This window comes from Brugia malayi, assembly GCF_000002995.4.
Source record: "Brugia malayi strain FR3 genome assembly, contig: Bm_v4_ChrX_scaffold_001, whole genome shotgun sequence".
Classification (NCBI taxonomy): domain Eukaryota; kingdom Metazoa; phylum Nematoda; class Chromadorea; order Rhabditida; family Onchocercidae; genus Brugia; species Brugia malayi.
The window spans coordinates 3997817-4016620 of NW_025062479.1; the positions used below are offsets into that span (position 1 = coordinate 3997817).

The 18804-nt window shown below is 33.4% G+C and overlaps 3 protein-coding genes across 5 annotated transcripts; 2 read left to right on the forward strand and 1 right to left on the reverse strand.

The window, feature by feature from the left end:
* Positions 1–1736: 1736 nt before the first annotated feature.
* Positions 1737–13845, forward strand: Bm5010 (Uncharacterized protein; the record flags this gene model as incomplete). 3 transcript variants are annotated; one of them, XM_001899472.2, is made up of 18 exons in its annotated part: positions 8479–8515; positions 8707–8757; positions 8845–8965; positions 9041–9275; positions 9676–9821; positions 9903–10011; positions 10090–10156; positions 10497–10703; positions 10781–10905; positions 11284–11433; positions 11545–11731; positions 11886–12090; positions 12308–12442; positions 12618–12771; positions 12984–13114; positions 13196–13276; positions 13373–13633; positions 13779–13845. In XM_001899472.2, the coding sequence occupies 18 exons, from the start codon at positions 8479–8481 to the stop codon at positions 13843–13845; spliced, it is 2469 nt and encodes an 822-aa protein (XP_001899507.2). The 3 variants fall into 3 exon arrangements, with proteins under 3 accessions (XP_042929479.1, XP_001899507.2, XP_042929480.1); XM_043073546.1 differs by having other exon boundaries at positions 11599–11731; XM_043073545.1 differs by lacking the exons at positions 8479–8515; positions 8707–8757; positions 8845–8965; ... (13 more) ...; positions 13373–13633; positions 13779–13845 and adding exons at positions 1737–1827; positions 2004–2054; positions 2730–2932; ... (10 more) ...; positions 5716–5833; positions 5920–6105.
* Bm14288 (Uncharacterized protein) lies at positions 13358–13510 on the reverse strand (the record flags this gene model as incomplete). Its single annotated transcript, XM_043073547.1, has 1 exon — positions 13358–13510. One exon carries the CDS (start codon positions 13508–13510, stop codon positions 13358–13360), a length of 153 nt encoding a protein of 50 aa, XP_042929481.1.
* A 2108-nt stretch (positions 13846–15953) lies between the features above and the next one.
* Bm10953 (Uncharacterized protein) lies at positions 15954–16345 on the forward strand (the record flags this gene model as incomplete). The annotated part of the gene is made up of 2 exons (XM_043073548.1): positions 15954–16067; positions 16235–16345. 2 exons carry the CDS (start codon positions 15954–15956, stop codon positions 16343–16345), a joined length of 225 nt encoding a protein of 74 aa, XP_042929482.1.
* Between the last annotated feature and the right edge of the window lie 2459 nt (positions 16346–18804).

The following is an 18804-nucleotide window of genomic DNA, read 5'->3' on the forward strand; positions in this document are numbered from 1 at the left end:
CAAACAATTTTAGGAAGGAAAAGAAATTTTTATTTTCTATTTTCTCAGTCCACTGCTTTTTTAAATGTTAATGTTTGTATCTTTTATACAGTTTTTCGAGTCATGAAGAGCCCATTACGTTTGAATGACACATTTCTCCTCACAGTATTCTACTCACATCAAACAATGCTGTAAAAATTGAGCGAATTAGGAAAAGTTTTTGCTTAATCCATCATGTTTAATTAGCCTCTCGCCAAATCACTATCACTTTTTCAGTTAGCTCGAGGAGTTTGAAGGGGAGATGTTTTCACATACAGTAGGACGCAGAAAATGGCTTTAAACAGTTCGAGTCCCGGAACAAGATCTTTAATTGAGATGTCGTCAACGAAAATACATTGATTATCGTGATCGTGATTAATAATATGCCTGATTTTCTTCCTCATTATCCCTAAGCAAGATAATATACGACATTTTAAAGCCAGTATTGAGTGAATGGATGGCATATACTGGAAATCCACGATATCACATTTTAGACAACATTGCGCTAGTATTTGGTAGATTAAAATTGATTCTCAAACTATTCGTCGAACTATTAAACTCAATCACTGTAGGAAAATGCCCAAAGACATCTGAAAAAGCAATGAAGTTCAAGATTATTCTTTTTAGGGTTATCTTGAAGTTAAGTAAATTTACTAACAGCTCATTTCAGAATGCGAGTACAATCCAATGATTATTTTATCCCAACCTTTATCGTGACCAAATAAAATGTCAAAGGAAAAAGAAAAGTAGGATTATTATAGTTATATTCGAACATAACAGAAGTGGCTTGTAAAAAGAGATGAATTTTGTTCTCTTTTCATTTGTTACAATAAGAAATGCTCCACAGTTGTTCTTCTGAGGGAATATTTATCGATGATGACTGCACCATAACAAGATTATCTTAAGCAAAATCGAAGCAAGTGACGAATTTCACTAACTCTGGATGGCCAGATGACAGTCTTTCGTAATCAACAAGTTCTATCAACGTTTTCTTTCCAATGGCCTTCGCACAACAAGATAATATGTAGGAAAAACAACTATCAAAACTAATTTCTGACTCATTCTGAAAACGATATACATCGACTGGAAATGACGGAGTGCGCCGATGACGGTATATAAAACGATGCAATGTTTTACGAACTAGTCGTGTGCAATCATACAACAATATTTGATAAACGAAGCATTAATGGATTATTCCGCATGATGCAAAAGCTGTAGAGAGAGATAAAAATCTTTATCGCTATTATTTTATGTTAATTTCCTTCTCTTTGTTGAAATTGTTTTAAAAAAAAAAAAAAAAAAAAGAAAAATTCTGCATCAAAAAATGTTTGTTCCTTCGTTTTGATAAGTATGTCCGTTGATATGTTTCTCAGTGGTACATCGGTCACTCTTCTAGAGAATGATTTTTCTGCTTCGTTTTCTTTTTTCATTCATTGAAATTCGTTCTTGTGATAACGTTGATAGAACTTGTTGATTACGAAAGACTGTCATCTGGCCAGCCAGAGTTGATGGAATTCGTCACTTGCTTCGATTTTGCTTAAGATAATTATGTTATTGTGCAGTCATCATCGATAAATATTCCCTCAGAAGAACAACTGTGGAGTATTTCTTATCGTGACAAATAAAAAGAGAACAAATACGTCATATCATTGTACCGTCTGAGCCTTTTATTTATTTTCATTTTCCCATTATTTTAGGTATAAGTTCAAAATCCGAAAATGAAGAGTAAAGTAGTGAAGGATATCATACTGATTGGTCATTCATTCATTTATTTGGCGGCATTGGCTTCTCTCTATTGGCAGATACCAGGTATAAGTTTGTGCAGCTTCTTGGGAATAATTTCTGCACTCTATTTCGTCGCTTTTTTCAAAAGTTATTGAGGAACTTTTGACTTCTTTTTTCTGTTCATCTCCCACGAAAGAAAAGTTACTTCATTTTATTTTTTGAAGCTTCCCTCTAAGTTGTAAATTTGTAAAATTTTCTAGGGCTTTATGGAGAGAAAGGACTGATTCCAGTGGCATCGAAACTTTCTTGTGGTAGGTTTTTATTAAGGTTGCAAGTTTTTCTTGGAGGAAAGTTTAGCTGTCGGAACTTTTATTCTGGTTGTCTTCCAAAATTCATTGTAACTGATTTATTACTGTATGTTGCATAGCATGAAAATAAGTTATTAATCTAATTATATTCTCTTCAGTTATCACCTTCAAAAGCATGTTTTCCTTCTTGTTTATGGATAGAAAGGACTGATTCATTGTAATTTGTTTACTGGTGACACTAATTGCTAGTCCTCTTTTTTTCTCAGAAATATTACTTTCTATACAAGCCATAATAATTTTGCTAGATGACTGCATTTTTTCACATTCTCAAAGATCTACTAGTACAGTATAGGCCATCACCTCTCATCTTCAACATAATACCAACTAGAATTATATTAGCAGTAAGTAGCTTGAGCCTCGACGTAAACTTTTACCCACCAAACATGATGAAAAGAACCGGAAACTCAACAAAAAAAACATAAGCTTAACAACAATACAAATCCATAAGAACGAAAAATTCTTTCATCCTTGTATATCGTTGAAGTGCACTGTTATTCTCTTAAGCTGCGTTCTTTGTGGTTTTGGCTTAATACTTGGAGCAACTAAAATCTTCACGTATGCTAAATCAAGTTCAGATGATCCAAGAAAGGTAATTTGAAAGCAATATATGCTTTTCAGACAAATCATCATGTCAGTCATACCGAAATGGTGTAAATATTTTGCCAATTGTGATAAATTTCTTCTGCATAGCACCATCCTATGCTTTACAAATTGTTGTTCTGTTCGGAATAGCGGTTGCTTCCCTCTCCATAATGTTCGAGTTAGCGCGTAATACCATCTCATATCTTCTTTTATTTGTTGTTTATTCTACTGCAGTTCAGGTTAATATTTAACTTACATTAAAGAAGTGTCAATGTATTACTTTCACAATAGATTTGTTTACAGTTAAGAATTACGCATGTCAATTCATTTTACTCGGATTTTATAATAATTAATTCGCATCAGTGATTCATCCTGAACAATCAAAATTCTGTATAGATTCTACAGGTTGGCGATGTATTTCTCCAATTCCAATGGGACAGTCTTCTTATTGAGTCTGGAGCAATATGTATTCTCATAGCACCGTTACCTTTCGTGGGACCTTCACCAGCAGATAACATTTCGTTGTACCTGATGCGCTGGTTGCTGTTCCGACTTATGTATGCATCAGGTGTCGTAAAACTCACTAGCCGTTGTCCTCTTTGGTGGAATCTCGCAGGTATGTTTCGTGAAAATACTTTTTGTTCAAGTGGAAACAAGTGCGAGAAATAATTCAGAGATATTCATAGCATTGGACGTACATTTCGAATGTCAATGTGTGCCCACATGGATTTCTTACTATGTTCATATGGCCCCAAAATGGTTCAAGCATTTGTCAACTGCTCTCACACTCTATATTGAAATTATTTTACCTCCTTTGTTTTTATTACCATTCAAATATGCACGATATTTTTCATTCGGTCCTCAGGTTTGCTTAGATAAATTTTCTGCCATTTATTTAATTTAATTTCCATAAGAAATTTTTTTGCTTTAAAGATCTTACTTATGAGTTTGATTATGGCAACGGGTAACTACAACTTCTTCAACCTTCTTATATCAGTCGAATGTGTAGCAGTATTGGTAGATTCAGACGAATTCAAATTTTGTAAGTATTTGATTTCCATAGTTTCGATATAAAGTTGATAATGAACAATAATAGCCACGAATTGGTATAATTTTCAGCATTATAATAGTTTTTAAAATGTGTCTCCAAATTCGAATGTCATAATTAGGTCATTCGAATCACTGATATGAATAGAATGGTTTGGATAAGTAAAAGATGTTATTTTGTTTGTTAATTATTTTTGTTCTTCAATTATTGTTTTATATTTGCTTATAAGCTCAGTTTTCAGCTACAAAGGGCATATACCCACGATTTCAACGTTTATCGACACATTTAGGAACAATAATGTCAGCTGTTTTGATAGCATCAACTTTATATTTTTTCGTCTACTATTTTAATATTGATATTGATGGTTTTAAAATAACGTCTTCAATTGGTGAGTCTTTGTTTTTTTTTATTTTTTGTATAAAATTAACGAATTTTATCATGCTATGGTAATATAAACTCTTAGGTAAAATTACTGAAAATCTAGAGCTTTTTAGGATTCACTATGCAACAGTTTGACGAATTTGTTGAAGAGTCGACTGTTTGGTTATTACATATCGGAGTTATTGGCTTCCTTGCTGAAGTTATTGCCGCAATACTGCGGTAGGTTATCTTGAATTCTGTCATCAAGCATAATTACATAAACTGATAATCATTTCTAAATTTCCTGAAACTCAGGTACTTCACTGAAATTCATGAATCAAAGTTACGTTCATTACTCCATCTGGTTTATGTAATCATCATTGCGAGTTTCTTCTTTTCAATCAGTACCGTACGTTCTACATTTCAATCATTTTACTGGGATATACATTGAAAACTCATCAAAAATTTTGTGGTCTCTATATTTTGAAGTTTCAAAAGCAGTTGTGATTTTTTCTCAGGCATACAAGATTCTATATGTTATTACTTATTATTATTTTTAGCATTAGTAGTCTCATAATATGGCAGTTTTATTATTTCAATACCTATGGATTCAGGTATCATTTGTTGTTATAAGTAATCGGGGACAAGCACAAATTCCTACTGTTGTAAAGTATATGCATCATTATTCGGAGTTTTACGAACTGACTCATTCATACGGATTATTTAGAAAGTGAGCCGCCTTTCTCAGTTGATTTTAATCAAAAGCATTTTATATCATTTTTCGTTTAGTTATGAGAAAACTTTAAATGAAATGGAATTGCAGGATGACCGGTTTATCCGGTCGACCGGAAATAATCTTAGAAGGTTCTTACGAACTGAATGGCCCTTGGACTATGTTTGATTTCTATTCAAAGCCTGGAAAACTCAACGAAAGACCACGATTCGTATGTGAGAGATTTATATGATTTTTTAGTAATATAGTTCTTTGCTTCTTGAAGTCAGGTATTGTTTTCTGTTTGAATTGTAAAACGGATATTCTAAAAGCCTAATACTGACATTGATTTTGCTGTGAAAACTTTCAAATACGATCTTAATTATGAGTTATTACAGCTCACAATTTGCGTAACAAACAGATGATGACAGTTTTCTTTTATAGTGCCGCATCAACCACGTTTGGACTGGCAAATGTGGTTTGCTGCTTTAGGAACGTATCATAATAATGCATTCTTTCTTTCTCTTACTTATCACTTGTTACGAAATAATTCAGAAGGTGAAGTATTTTTTTTTTGTTTTAATTTGAAAAAAAACACAATCGAGTATAGAGTACAAATTAAAATTAAAGTTATTGGTTATAGTTTTATGTATAGTTTTCGGTCTATCATATTTTCTCGTACTTCGTTAGATATTATGAACTGCGATTTTATTAGGACCAATAAAAAGTTTTTCAGTTACTTACCTCATGAAAAAGTATCCTTTTGAAGAGAAGCTCCCAAAATTTATCCGAGCAGATCTTTACCTTTATCATTATACCACCATCAATTTGAAGTAAGTTATATTTTATTGATGTTTTTATGCGAAGTTCTCTTCGAATGTTTCACAGTGATTTTACCGCAGGAATAAGTGGCCTAAAGACTATTGGCGACGTGATTTCCAGCAAGAATACATGCCCTCTATTACTCGTGAAGATGCAAAATTATCCGACTATTTGTACCAAAATGGTTTCGTCCTTGACGTAAGTCCTCACGCATTTTTTTTACGGTAAATTTTTTGTTTGACGAAACAATTTGGGATATTTTCTGCATTGCAACTTTATTTCAGAAACAGTTTATATTAATGAACCAGGATTTTAACCTGGAAAACAAATTGCGAACTCTGCATGACCTTGTACGAACATTCAACCCGACCACATTTGTTGATTCAGTTATTCTGGCCCATGTAGTTTTATTTGTAGTGTATATCAAATTCAGAAAAGTTACAGTTATTACCAATACAGTGATTTTGTAGCAAAGTCATCCGTCATGGATTGATCTGCATTGTGTGATGTCATATGTTCATGAATAATCGCGTTATGCTTATGATACGCGCTAATTGTTGAGTTGACAAATTGTCGAAATCCTAGTTAATACGACTGCATGCTTGTTCAGTGACTAGAATTTTTTGGCATCATCGGAATCATTGTTGGAGTTTTCACTTTGTGACCGCTGTTTAATGAGTTCTGAAATTCATAGAACCGAATATTGCTAGCCAATGATATATGTCTGTAAGATAAAAATGTACATCATTAATTAGTGCAGAATGTTACTGGAAGCATGAAAATTCTTTAAATATGGTTGTGGATAAAATGTAAGACGACTCGAGGTTTGGTTTCGACCTTTAGATGATCTAATTTAAGACGTGCAGGAAGTTATCCAGTTGTCTTATTTAGTGGCTGATCCTGTTACTGTCGTGATTTATAGTGAAGTCACTAGAGCAATCAATAACTTCGATATTTCCGTCGTCCTTTATCATCTTGTGTATCAGACGCTTAGTTCTGGTAATGATTGTGACAAAAAGTGGTGATTAATACAGGGTTACATTTTAATGTATTTTAAGCTTATAATGCTGTCATTTCTTTTACAGTTATTCAAATGAATTTCCTCTGTGCCAATAAGTTCTGTAATAAATTCATAAATCATATATCAAAAAGGATTAAACTGACGTTAACTTGAAGTGTTTCATTATAATTCTGAGGTGTATAGCACTGTGGATGGACGATGTTAATATCAAGTTGATGGAAAGAAGAACTGTCTTTATGAAGTTTTGTGAAAAAATGGGATAAGATTTGCAAAAAAAAAAAGGATGATGCCAATCATGTGATCATGTATCTCTACTTTAGCGGAAAATTTTTTTTGAATAATAAAATGCTGTCTTCTGACTGTTACTTTTCCAACGTATTATTCTTATAGCCTCTTTACTGATCCTTTAATGAACTTTGCACAAAACAAGTCCGCTTGTTTCTGCTCATTTATACTCATTTTTCTTATTTGTATTTAATCATCCTTTCAATCCATATCCTTCGTGATGCTTCTTTTTCAAGCATTAATTTGTTTACTCGGTATACTTATTTACAATTTACTTCGGTTATGCTTTAAAGTAGCAATTTTTGAGGAAGAATTTACACCGTTTACTATTGGAAAACGCCCAATACTCACAATGTCAAATATTACAGTTTTCGAAGGCCAGAACGCTCTAGAAGACTTGGGATTCATTTAAAAAATATGAATTCACTGAACTACTGGAGTAGATAGAGAAATGGACGGTACTTTTCATTAGGCACTAGATATATATTCGTACGACTGGAACTGTAATTGAAAATTAGAATCAAAATAAAAGTGAAGGATATCCCTATTCAGTAATCTTTCAAGTTCGCCTCTATTGTCATTTCTTACTTTCGTATTATAGTAAAGTATAGTGATACATTACTATAATATGAAGACTATTTAAGACACGCGAAATTAAGAATATGACATTTTACATCAAATAAAGAAACGATCAAGGAGTTTAAGTGGCTGTGAGAAGTCCAAACAAAAATTTGTAATAGAGAGCATTATCAAAAGTTTTATACTTGATCGATCTGTTTAACACTAACTGCAATTCAGGATGGTAATTGGATACGGGACTAAAATTTGGACATGAAATTCATAAAGAGATCTGACGGGTAGGGACAATAACGTACGTCTAAGAAATGCAAAGTGAAGCGGTACTAAGAAGTAATGTGGAGATAGCAATTGCATTTGGGGGCCATGTTATTAAATGGAGATATATGGTGTTCGTGGTGTCGGAGGTAGTACAGTTGTTCATCACATAGTTTTATTACATGTGGTGCAGTGAAGTTGTTTCTTGCTGATTGTTCACGTTTGTAATGCATGGAATTTTAAATAAATCCCTCGGGATAATTAGGAGAGTCAGTAGTCGTCATTTTTATGAACTATGTACTTTAGGCGAAATCACAAACTAATTTCATGTTAATGGTTGGGCTTCAAGTGTTTAAATAGCTATGGAGAAATTGATGAGAGTGTTTAATCATAGATAATAAAAAGTTTTAAAAATTTAGATAGTTCAGATAACCACGCTATTGACTAATATATGAGTAAAATGGAGCGTTATGAGTCTTGGGCTAGATTATGCATGTGAGGATAATGTTTCGAATTGTTGCAGTGAAGAAACAATATACATTATATTTAAATATGGAATAAATGATGCATAAGCTTTCCTTTTGTCATCTTTTTGCTGATTCAAAACTGACAACGGTTAGACATAATGGAACTGATCATTATAATTGCAGAAACTTTACGGATGTCACTGAATTGGTTAAGACACTGATGGATATGACATCCAATGCCGTGCAACCCTGGTGAATGTATTTGTATTTCAGGTGGTACTCCTTCCTTATTTCCTAACTTGTTAAATCATTATGTTAATCATAATTGATAATTTTTTGACCATTTTAAGTCTTTAACTTGGTCGTTTTGCATTCATAAAAAACTGGTCATCAAAGTGCTGAGAATTTGGAGAGATTTTCAACGGTACTTTAAGTGTTGCATAAAAACGGTTATCATTTTTCAGACAGTGCTAATTGCAACAGTGATTTGGTTACGCAGAAAAGTATTGCTAAAGGTGGACATTAACTTGAAAATAGTTGTTTTTTCTCAAGTTTTGTCTAGTGAATAAAATAAAATTAGTAACAGCGTATAGGATTTATAGGTTTGGGATGTGACAAATGGGCAGGAAAGTTTTGCAGAAAATTTATTGATAATTTGAATATGCGCTCACTCCTTTCATCGCTTGTATTGTCTATACTATTACTGAATTTCGATGCCTTCTGGTATGCCTTAAATCTCTCTCATTAAGTATTGAAAAATCATCTACAGTCTTAACTTTTTTTCTGTTAGCGTTTTAGTAATTCGAATGGTCAGTTAAGTCAGCGAGAATCATTTCCACCAAGACCGTTTTTTCCACCCAGTTCGAAGAAATATCTTGTTGATTATTATACTGGTAATGATGCCGAACCACAGCATCTGTTATATAAATCTGAAATTGTTGTTGTTATGTATTATGCACCGTGGAGCAGAAGATGCATCAAAACACGCGTAGTTTTCGAGAAAGTTGCAAGAAGTTTAAGCGCGTCTTCTGATGTTAGCTTTTTTGTTACTCGTAATATTTCCTTATTTACATGTTGTAAAGCAACCGAACTTTGCAACATTGCTGTTAACTTTTTCTTTGCTGGGAATGTGAATTAAGAGAGTTACATCAAATTAAGGGAGTTGAATTAAGAGAGTTACATCAAGAAAAGCTTTTTACTATGTCAGTTCGGCACAGTTATCACTTTTTATTTGTTTTTTTTTTTTTTTTTTTGTTTTTTTTTTTAGTCTTAGAAATAGGGTTGGCAGATCTGTTCGGTCATTAAATATTTAATCATTATTTTGCATATTAAAAACTAGTGTCTAATTTATTCCTTTGAAAAAATTTTCGGGAAAAAAATTTGAACTTAAAAATTTTATCACTCTATGAAAATTTCTTAATATTTTTGTATAGATATCATTCGCAGCAGTTAATTGTTTTTTTCCCCATGGGGAATGCAGAAAATCTCACAAAACCTACACATATCCAGTTATTGTTGCTTATATCGGAAAGCAAAATTTGATGTATACTGGTTTACTGGCACCAGATTATATATACAGGTAAAAAAATTTTAACCTCTATCATTTTCGTTTGCTGTAATCTTCTGCTATGCGAAACTGTTCGAATATTTATTATTTTAGATGGATATCACATTTGCGAAACCCTATTCGTCGACTTATAAGTCCGGTCGCTGTGAATAGCTTTCTTGACGAATTTGATGATGCAGTCATTGCATTTTTCCATGCAGAGGTCAATTTTTTCAAAATTTTAAACTTTCATCTCCTTTTTTATAGTAAATTTGTAAGAACTCTCATACTTTTCTTTCAGGTCGCATTTGCTGTATCATATGAATTTCAGCAGTATATTAAAGCAGCATTAATTGTTTTCCAACGTCGTATGTTTCCTTCTGTCAGGGAAAAATTATCTCTAGATTTTTACTGATTTGTAACTCCGTGCAGATTTCCTAAATTTTGGTTCTTTTTCCTCATGATTAAAACCGATTGCCTCTTTCTGACTATTTTGAAATCAGGTTCCATTTTCTTTCGAGTTTCATGAATTTGAGTATGAAAGTTTTATTAAGAAAAACCCCAATTTATTCTGATGAATTTTTCCTTTAGTAGAGTTCCTTGGTACCGATTTGAATATCCGTATTTTTCATATCTGATGCTTAGTTACAGAAAGAGTTGTGTTGGAACTGCACATTTTTACACGTAACATTAATGGAATGTTTGCAGAGAATTTGCTCGATAAGGTTGGTTTCGCCATTGTGACAAATTCGAGCTTAGCAATGAGCTTAAATTCGTCACCGAGGGTGTGGATTCAGCTGAGATCCTGGAACTTTACTTTCAACTATAATGGATCAAATATGACTGCTTATAAAATTTTCGACTGGATCAAAAACCAAGTGCGTAAATCAAATAGCCTTCAGTGGATTAGTCCAGGTTATGATCTATCGTTACACTTTTGTTTCAAACTTAGAGAACTCGAGGTGGTCATTTTTCAAAGTTTCTTGTTTCAGAAATGAATGGTATTGCAAAAAGTGAAGAGTTGTTATCAATTTTGCAACATCATGCAACAGTTGTGATGTTTGTAGATCGTCAGGTACTTTACCCTCATAGCTGGGCAATTTCAGTGATGAGACAGGTATTTGAAATTTAATGAATCTTGAAGAAGTATTATTAAAACCTTTGTTGTGAGTTTCAAATCTGTTATTACTTGCAAAACATCATTTCATCAAAACACTGTATGTTTTGATCTGAAAAGGAAGGTATTGATTTCTTATTTCTTGGCCCCGTGCTAATGATTTATGAATTGATAATAACTCCTTTTTTTTCAATTAAACGAAAAAAAAAGGATAGAAACAAAAAGAAAAGAGTTTTGGAGGATAAGTTTGTTATTATTAGCAATATTTTGTTCCCGGATTCTACCTGGTTCTTCAGTTTGACAACTATGCTGTAATCGGAGTGGGATGTTACTAGTTCGAGAAGTATTAATTGAGCCGTTCTTCATGATCTTTTTTAGACCATTATGGAATATTACGCATGTGGTGCAAACTTAACAAATCAAATGAAATCTAGATCATACAAACTTGATGCATTGCTTAATGAAAGTAATCGAATAATTGCAGTAAGTAATCATAAATGCCAGAAAATGGATGTTCGTGCTGTGGAGGTATCTTATCTTCATTGGTATTTATGAATTTCCATTTCTTTATCCGGAAATGTATTTCTTTGATTTTTAAGGTTTCATTGATTGACTCATTCGAGATGCAAACACTTTTAGATTCGAAAATGCTGCATGACAGAGAAAACTTCTTTAACGTCTCGTTGTTTCCAGTGTCACTCCAAAAAAGGAATCAATTTTTCGGAAAATGGAAGTTGCAGTCAACTTCCATTATTCTTTTATAATACTTACTCGTCATTGTTTCATAATGTGCCTTGTTTATCCGTCCTTTCGGCATTAGGTGAAGGTTTGTTCTGCTCAGATTATTTTATCAGCAGATGCAGCGTGTCACACTACATTTATGTTTTTATTCGTTGTAGTCAATATTCAAAAAACCGCCTGCATTTTAAAGGAATTCGGAATTACAAGATCTTGAAAAAAGGAATAAGGTGTATTTTCAGAGCAACTGTTGAGTGATTGCTGTGCATTTTTAATTTCAAAAAATCAAAAACTGGATGTGTTACAAGGCACATCTGAACAATGTGCTAAATATAGGCTTGCTCGGAACCTTTATAATCGTATTTCTGATTCAGCCTCATCTACTTCTTACCCGTTTGATGCAACATCGGTTACGGGCCTTTCATGTGATAAAAATAATTCTCTACGGTTGGTGGGTTATCACTTCATTTTCTTCTGTTGAAAAGCTTATTTTCCCTAGGCTTTGGTTATTTATTTTTAGTGCATTTTGTTTCTTATCTATGCTTACTGGTTGGAACTTACATTTGAAGAATATAGTTTAGTTATGACGTTTTTAAAAGGTCGGTTGGTTTCAGTGGTTCTTACATAGCTTAAATTAGCTTTGAATGTATTGTCAAAAACTCAGGTTTGTTGGTGTTGATGGTCGGTATGGTGATTATATACTAAAGCGATTGAGGAAACCATACAATGGACAGATTGCCGCGCTGATTGTAGACCCTGGTACTGAAATGACTTTTTTTATGCGAAACGAGTTTTCCAGGTAGGATAACCTCTAACGCTCCATTACATTTATTTGCTGTTCAAATTTGTTGTGTATAATGACCTGACCATTATTATTTTGCATCTCATTCCTAGTACTTCTGGTATTCAGTAAATATGGTAAGGTCAATATGGTAATTTTGTTATTTATGTTTACATTTTCTGAAGATTTTTAGGCATATTTTTCGTGACTTTTTGCGCGCATTTCACAATGGCTCGTTGGTACCGCACGTGATTTCCGAGGCTTCACAGAAGGAACCGAACATTTCGAAACATGATGATTTGTCTATTCTACCGAATTCTACTGCAGAATCGTTTAGAAGGGATATTGTAAGCATATTAGACTCTTTTCTTCTTTTATTATACTAGTTTTTAATTTCGCACGAAGTTCTTTTTTTATAAACTTAGTTCAGAAGATGTCTTCTTGGAAATGCTTTTTAAGCTTGTCAATTGATTCTAAATAATTCAAAAAATATAGTGCTTGGCGCACTTGTTGTTATTGTATTTAATATTTTAAAAATGTTGTGACATATTTTTTTCAGAACTCGTCTGAGGATGCTGTAGTGTTTTTCTCTGGCGGAAATTGGCATGGACCAAGTGCTTCCGTAATTCATGTTTATCATTCAGTGGCCCACTACTTTCACCCATTTCCTAAATTGATTAAATTTTTCATGTATGGTTTATCATTCGTTCCCTTATGCACTTGAAATTGCTCCCAAAGTTCTTAAAAAAAAAAAAAAAAATTTTTTTTTAGAATTGATGTTTCGTTAAACGATCTACCGTGGCAGTTTCAAATGGATACATTGCCTGCGGTTTTGTTTTTCCCTGCAGAAAGGTCAACAGTTTTTTCGTATCAGAATTATTGGTCAGAGCCTTCATAACTATAATTAATTTATTTATTTCACCAGCGAATCATTTATTTACTTTTCAGGAAATCGTCTTCGTCACGATTTCCAGCTTTAGTTCCACTTACGGTGCCAAATTTGATAGCGTTTATCGTGACGAGATGTCGAAGGGAGTTGCGTTGGCAGTTGGCCTTATTTTCTTGTTCTTTTTCGTCTTTATGCATTAAAAAGAACAACTTACGTTTGCAAAAGATTGCTGTCATGATAAGGAACGATATCACATTATTGAAGTTGATTCAGTCTCCCAGCTACGAACATTCTCATGTTTTTCAACATTTAATACGAAGGTAATTTGCGGGATTTTGCCATGATCTAAACTTTTTAAGGTTTTGTGAAGGTGAATTATAAATAGCATGTACTTCTTTATTGTAATGATTTTGGAGCAATGTCACTTAATAAGAAATTTTTTAAAACATTTTTTCTGTTTTCCAGACGCTCTAAACAACTTCATTTCGCACGGAAACTTCTGAAAATTGTGTCGATATCCAAATTCTCCTGATACCAGTCAAGGTAATATCTCAAAAATCCATTAAAAATTCAACATTCATTCCTAAATTTCTGCTCAATTTTGTGATTTGTCTGTAAAATTTTGCTTGTTCTTTGTATTGCGGGTACTTCGTCAGCTGACTGTTCATTATCACGATCTTGCATATTTGATATTTTGAATCGAATCTTATAAAATGTTTAGCATCCGAATCTCCAATTTTTTTCCTCCTTGAATAAGAATTAAATGGCATCTTTTTCAACAAGTTTTTATTTCCATGTGCTTTGTAAGCTTTGGTCATGGCGAAAAAGTATTTAATAATTAGTAACTTTTAAAGCGTATGTTCACACTTTCAGCGAACCACTTTTTCCTGTCATTTTGAGTATAGTCCCGCTGTTTTTTGATTTGAATTTTTGTGATTGATATGTTTGCGATGTAAAGTTTGGTTATGTACTGTAGATTTATTAATTATTGATTGGTACAGAGTGTAATGGGTAGGAAGGGAAAATAAAGGGGAAAGTGATAATTCTTTTTTGTGCACTTTATTAACGGATAACGATGTTCATTCAGTAAATTTGAAATCGCAGATACTGGATTTCAGTGTATTGCTAGTTGATTGTTTTCGTATTTCAGTTCTAGTGTGGTCGAACTATATTTTATCCAGGATGATCATTCTGTTTTGTGAAAGTTTAATATGGATTAGGTTAGGTTACATTCAGTTGAGTATTTGTTTCGTTGCATTATCACACATTCTTTTGTGGTTATAGACGCTTTGCGTTAGTAAACTACAGTAACAGCTTTATATTTGCTTGATTTTATAAAATGTAAAGTCAATAGTCGATGTCTCAAAGGAGAGTTAATTTTATTGAGCGGTCATTTGACACTATGTCTGGTATTGGGTTTTTCCAGCAAAGATATCTGAAAGTATCCATTCAACAGTAAATATTTTATTTCCGAAAAAAAATGTGTCTCCGATGAGGATGATTAGGATGTCTCTCTTATTATTTTCATGATATGGAAAGTTTTAATGAATAGAAAAAAACAATCGGGAGGAGCACAACAGTTCTTTAGTGCATCACATGGAAGTTTGTTACTCTGTTATGACTTCACATTATTAAATATATTAGGTAAATGCCGTTGGCTGCCCTCTTTAACTATATGATGCAGCAAAAGGCAGCCATACACATGTGTATTAGTTTTTGCTTCCTTTGCTTTATTCCATTCATTTCTGAAAATTTATAGCATAGTTGGGGAAGATGACAAAGTTGCATTACAATAGGTGGAAGATGGCATTGAAGACAAATAAAAAAAGTTTGCAAATGCGAATTAGGACAAAAGATGTCTCATATTTTCGCGAACTTCAAATAGTATAAAATATTGTTTGCATACATTAGCAAACATGTACAGACACAATTCCAAAACGGAGCAGATTGTTCGTCTGTTAGCAAGGGAAACATAGTTTAAGTTGGTCTCTTCCTAACTTTAATCCCTTCATTTTGCAAAATTTCGTCATTGTCTGGGAAAGAGCTTATACCGTTAGGAGTGTTTATCAAATCTCTTTGAAATAAATTCTCAATCTCTTAACGAATATATTTTCTATTTTGAAGAGAGGCGTTGATAAGTTCATTGTTTGTTAATCGTGATGATTCCAATTGAGCGATAGTGTATTACAGTGAAAGTGATGTCGACGATGCTCGTCTGAAGGGATTAAGTAATTCTGATTCTGATAAAACAAAATGTCCTAGTTATTGTCTATTTGTTATTTCGATCATCAAATACGATCAATATGTAAGTCTAACCATTAAGATGATGCAATAATATGTAGGTCTACGATTAGTAAACTCATTATCTTCCACTCTAAGACCAGCAGGATGATGTATTTGTTCCGTAATCATACTTTCTTAGTATTGAATCAGTTCTCGTTTCCTAGTTGTATCAGGAAATAAGTAACCGCTTTCTGTGCACAACCCATTTTACTCTATTCTACTACTGCTACTACTCGCTGGGATATTATAATTCAATACAACAATGCAACCTAATGATGGTGCATTCTACTGGTACATAACTGTCTGTAATAATGCTATTGTATGTCTGGAATGAGAAAAGTAGGGAAAGTTGCGATAATGGTGACAGCAGGAGTAGTGGTGGCAGTGCTGCTGGAAGAGACGATGATGTTGGCAGGGATGAGACTGAAATCGATTGGGGCTTTTTGTTGCTTCGAAGGAGTAGCTATAGTGGTGGCTAAAAACAGTGCATTTTTACTAAATGTATACTTTCGGGTAGTTTGAATGTTTGTGTATGTGTACGGGCGTATGTGCCTCATATGGATGTCGTTGTCTAGTAGTGTGTGTCACTTTGTCGGTATGTCGTCGGAACAAACATAAGTAAAATGATATTTTTATAGGTTGTTGGAGCAGCAGCGAATAGTTGGAGAGGGGGTGGGGAGAGCATCATACATATACCGTCGGTACCGTGGATAATGGCTGTATCTCGAAAAGGAGCAGTAATTACATGAGGTGTGTGTTTCTTACCGTTGGTGGCTCTGGTCTCAGCCATAGCTCACTATGGAGGGGATTGATGCAGCTTACACCTCTCCTTTTGTCCCTTACACTTTAATTTTAAAGATTGTGTTTTGAAAAGCGTTTTCTTCTATTGTATATATCCCACCATATATCATATATATGCGTGTATGTGTGATAACGCCGTTGCCAGCTCCAACTCGGGTCTCGATCCAGAGTGAGTGGATATTAATCGGACAGCTTACACTCTCCACTTGTCCCGTTATATCCATTTCTGAGGATTGTCAATATGCTTAAACCTTTTTTCCTATTGTATATATTCCCAATATATATATGTATAGTTCAGTCTTTACTTCCCATCCTTATGGTTTAACTCCATGCTTGCATTGAAACTTTTCAATAGTTGTAGCTAACCGTTTTATCTAGTAACTTGTTACTTACACGGGTACCATATATGAACATGATAGAACACCATTCTTCATATCATTTCCATTTCTCATTTTTCCAACTCCTCATCCTTAAAGAAACTTTGATTTATACTTTTAATAAGACATTGCTTGTACTCTTTCTTCTATTCTATACAGCTGCATCTTAACGCATCCTTGAAAGTTGCTTGTTTGTATGTTTCTAGCGTTAAAACATGCAAATGTCTGCTTCAGTCAAAGGATTCAGCAGATGGCCAAATGGCCAAGAGGACTAATACTTTATTAATCTGAAATGTATCGAATTCTTATTCATTTTCGTGAAAATATACAGTGTTTTGTGATAATGGCGCACCTATACACTGAATATATCGTTCTTTCTTTGGAAGACTCACGATTTCATCCATGAAAGCAACTCCGTCTAATCCATATTTTGGTTGACAAAACTTTGGAAAATACACTATCTCATTAGTGCGGTATAGTTGCCGTGCTCAGGTTCACGTAGGTAGGCGGAGTCTCGTAACTTATTCAAAATGTCAGGTATTGTGAAATTTAGCGCCCTAAAAATCAGACATGTAGTGTGGTACATGGCAAAAGAAGAAGAGCTGTAAGTAATAGTGGTATGAGCATTAAATTTCAGAGGGAAGTGTAATGAAGGTGGCTTTTACTGATGCATTATGAACCATCCCCTAACAGTTTGTCACAACAGCTATATCGTATCCTTGTGTGACTTCATATATCATTCATCATTTCAAAACTGTCCACGTTCTCGCTGTATGATATTTTTTTTTAACCTATTGTTAGCAAACATTTCATGCTCGTTTTTTGAGTAAAACCCTTCAGCATTTATCTTGGGACCCTTATTATATAGCCAACACAGAAAAGAGATATGTTCGGGAAGTGTACTGTGAGGATTCATGTGAGATATCCTTTACATAGCTCTTATACAAATACTTATACACATTCCCTTATAAATATGTGCTTGCTTGCCATATTGGTTATAGATTATACTTAGAATGTTTCCATAGGAATCATAAATTTAGTTATGCAGTCAGGCTTATTGTTTAGAAATGAGGTGTACACAGATCACAAGATTAATTTGAGGGTTCTGCCTTTAATAACCGATTTACTAATGAATAATCTCTTAAATACTCTTGATCCACAAAAAAAAAAGTACTCACTGATCTGATATTAGCTAGATGCAGTCGGTGTTGTTTGTAACTGTAACGCATCAATTTATTAAGTTATTAAATAGTTCTGAACATTACTTGGATTTTGTAGAAAAAGTCACTGGTAAAACTATTAGCCAAAAGGTACCAAGAAATGATATTTCACCACAGTTTCGTTATCATTGCGACATCAAATATTTGAAAATATTCTTTCATCAGAAGATTTCTCACATTTTTTCACTGAATTAAATTTAGTGGCAAAATTCTCGGTCTTAAACAAATCAGGTTTAAAGTTTCTTTACTAAATCATATGTAACAGCTACCGTATATTGTGGCATAAAATTGATTTTACTAGATATGCTTTATGGAATTTTATGTTAAGTTATAGAATTGCAAAATGAACTTTTGCGGTTTTTTTAACAGCTTTCCCTAAAAATGTCTAAGATGGTGGTAGTAATGGAATCTGAAATAGTTCCGGGATCTCAACTCAATGCAGAAATCTAAGATTATTATATTTTGTATTCACAAATAGAGTAAGACATGCACTGCATAAGTATTGGTGAATGCAATGTGACAGATGGAGTGCAACTGTACTCTTTGGGCATAGATCATATACTGCAAAACAGTGTATTGTATTTTCATTTTTAGGAGCAAAGTCGATTAACTTAAGAAATGGAAAAGTGATTATCCATGATTCGAAAATCGCATCTTGAACTTTGTATCATACATCATCTGGTGGACTTAAAGAGTTTCACCAGTTCGATTCCAGCAGAAAAAAAAGTGCAAGTTAACGACAGAGAATAATTTTCCCTGGACATCTAATTGTGTTTCAGCCCTTGGGATTGACTTAGGATTGACCTACGA